The sequence below is a fragment of the Aegilops tauschii genome, chromosome 7 (assembly GCF_002575655.3).
Source record: "Aegilops tauschii subsp. strangulata cultivar AL8/78 chromosome 7, Aet v6.0, whole genome shotgun sequence".
Classification (NCBI taxonomy): domain Eukaryota; kingdom Viridiplantae; phylum Streptophyta; class Magnoliopsida; order Poales; family Poaceae; genus Aegilops; species Aegilops tauschii.
In genome coordinates, this window is record NC_053041.3 from 131,540,510 (window position 1) to 131,542,428 (window position 1,919).

The following is a 1,919-nucleotide window of genomic DNA, read 5'->3' on the forward strand; positions in this document are numbered from 1 at the left end:
GGCGTTAGTTTTCGAAAAAGAAAACTTGACGCAGGGAGCGTCGTATAGGGTTTTTCCAATCCCAACACATGTTCCTTGGGGTAAAAGTGAATATAATAAGAAAGAAAAAGGAAATTGGAGAAAGTCAAGTGCGGCCCTAAAAAAAAAGTCAAGTGCGCGTCCGACTAGGACCCGGCCGGTGGATCCCAAAGCGTGTATATATACGTAGTACATGCAGTCCCGCTCCCGATAGAAAAAAAGAAACAAAGGTAAAGGTACAGTCCCCTAAAAAAAAGGGGTAGAGAACATCCACAGCTGAACCCAATCCGCCGCCGCCGTGATGGGTACAGCGTCGTCGTTTCTGGACCGACGCGACGCTCGCCGCCGCGGCTACGAACCGATCCCCCGGCACGACGAGGACGAGAAAGACATGTCGATCGCTTACGAGGAGCAGAAGAACATACTAGAACAGATGTCGATCCCTCGGCGCGACGAGGAACGGAAGAAGGCGGAGGACGATCGATCTCAGCAGCAGCAGCAGGAGCAGGAGGACATAATACTCTTCGAGGAGGAGAGGCAAGGGCCGGCGGCTCTGGAGGCGCGCGCGCGCGTGCTGAGGGGCAGGGCCTTCCGGCAAGGGACCGTCTTCGAGACCTGGCAGGACCTCAAGGACTCGGCCCTCTGCTACCTCATCGCCTTAAACTGTACGGCCAAATTATTTACTTACTACTACTCAGTATTTTCATCTTGTCCCCTTGATGCTTGATATGACTAGTCGAGGCAATTAAGCAGGCTGATCTGATGCATATTGTGCTGTACTGTGTGCCAGGGAGAGAAGCTGCACTGGCGTTCGCGGAGCAGGCTCTGTACGACATTCAGCTCGGCGATGAACCGCGCGCGGCCACCGCGTTGCTGCGATCTGCTAAATGCTTCATCGAGATCGAACACAAACGTACGTGCATCTAATATGTAGGCCGTGATTCTGATCGAAGACAAACGTGTGTCTATCCATGATTCTGATTATTATCCGTCCATGTGTTGTCTTGTGCGTGCAGCCAAGTACGAGGTAGAGTACGTGGAGCAGGCGCTGGAGGAGGCGACGACGCTGTTCGCCAGGACCGGCGACCTGCAGCTGGCCGCCACCAGCTGCCTGGAGTTAGCCGAGTTCTACATGGACCAGCAGGACCTGCAGGGCGCGCTTCGCACCTTCCGGCGTGCCGCGGGCTACTGCGGCTACAAGCACCGGAACTGCGGGCACAAGGCCGACGTGGTCGGGTCTCTGCTGCGCGACGAGGAAGCGCTCCGCCGCCGGGGGGTGCTGCCCCTCGAGGACTACAAGAGGAGGTCCGCCGGGTACATCCGGTCGTCGGACCCAGACTGGCGCTCCAAAGTGTGCGACCTGTTCCTTTCAACTACTCCACCGGTGCATGTCGCAGTCTCTGTGACGGTTGACTGATCGAAGATAGGTAGTAGTGCAATTGTGCAAAGCAAAGCTTGTAGCAGTGCAATGAAAGCTTGGAGTTTGCATGCTGTTTTGTTATTGCGATTGCGCTTGCAATGTATGTTCGTGTAAAAACGCCGGTGTAAATATATTATTTTTCATCATCGCCATATAAGTATTACCTCCGTCCAAATTAGTTGTCTAAATTTTGTCTACATACGGATGTACCTACCATTAAATACAGCTCAACACTAAAACGTGTCTAGATACATATAAAAGACAATTAATTCAGAACGAAGGGAGTACATCATCACAAAACTAAACCGAGGTTTGAATTTTCACCCTTTGACAGCTGTTTTATACAGTCAAGGGTGCAACATGCTGTGTTTTTTTTCTGTCAAACACTTAGGATCGTGGCGCAGTTAATGGAAAACAGATCTTTTCAACAATCATATTTGTTTGCATAGCGGATGGGAAGTCTCTCGCAATGGTTCAAAAC

At 51.6% G+C, this 1,919-nt stretch overlaps 1 protein-coding gene across 1 annotated transcript; it reads left to right on the forward strand.

The window, feature by feature from the left end:
- The first annotated feature begins 257 nt into the window (after positions 1-257).
- Positions 258-1,590, forward strand: LOC109765696 (uncharacterized). The gene is made up of 3 exons (XM_020324478.4): positions 258-683; positions 809-931; positions 1,035-1,590. Exons 1-3 carry the CDS (start codon positions 320-322, stop codon positions 1,433-1,435), a joined length of 888 nt encoding a protein of 295 aa, XP_020180067.2. The 5' UTR covers positions 258-319; the 3' UTR covers positions 1,436-1,590.
- The last annotated feature ends 329 nt before the right edge of the window (positions 1,591-1,919 follow it).

Bases quoted from the DNA above. Each gene is read 5' to 3' on its own strand.
- LOC109765696 (XM_020324478.4), top strand. From the start codon at position 320: ATGGGTACAGCGTCGTCGTTTCTGGACCGACGCGACGCTCGCCGCCGC. The intron at 684-808 runs GTACGGCCAAAT...ACTGTGTGCCAG, and splicing joins CTACCTCATCGCCTTAAACT to GGAGAGAAGCTGCACTGGCG. The intron at 932-1,034 runs GTACGTGCATCT...TTGTGCGTGCAG, and splicing joins CATCGAGATCGAACACAAAC to CCAAGTACGAGGTAGAGTAC.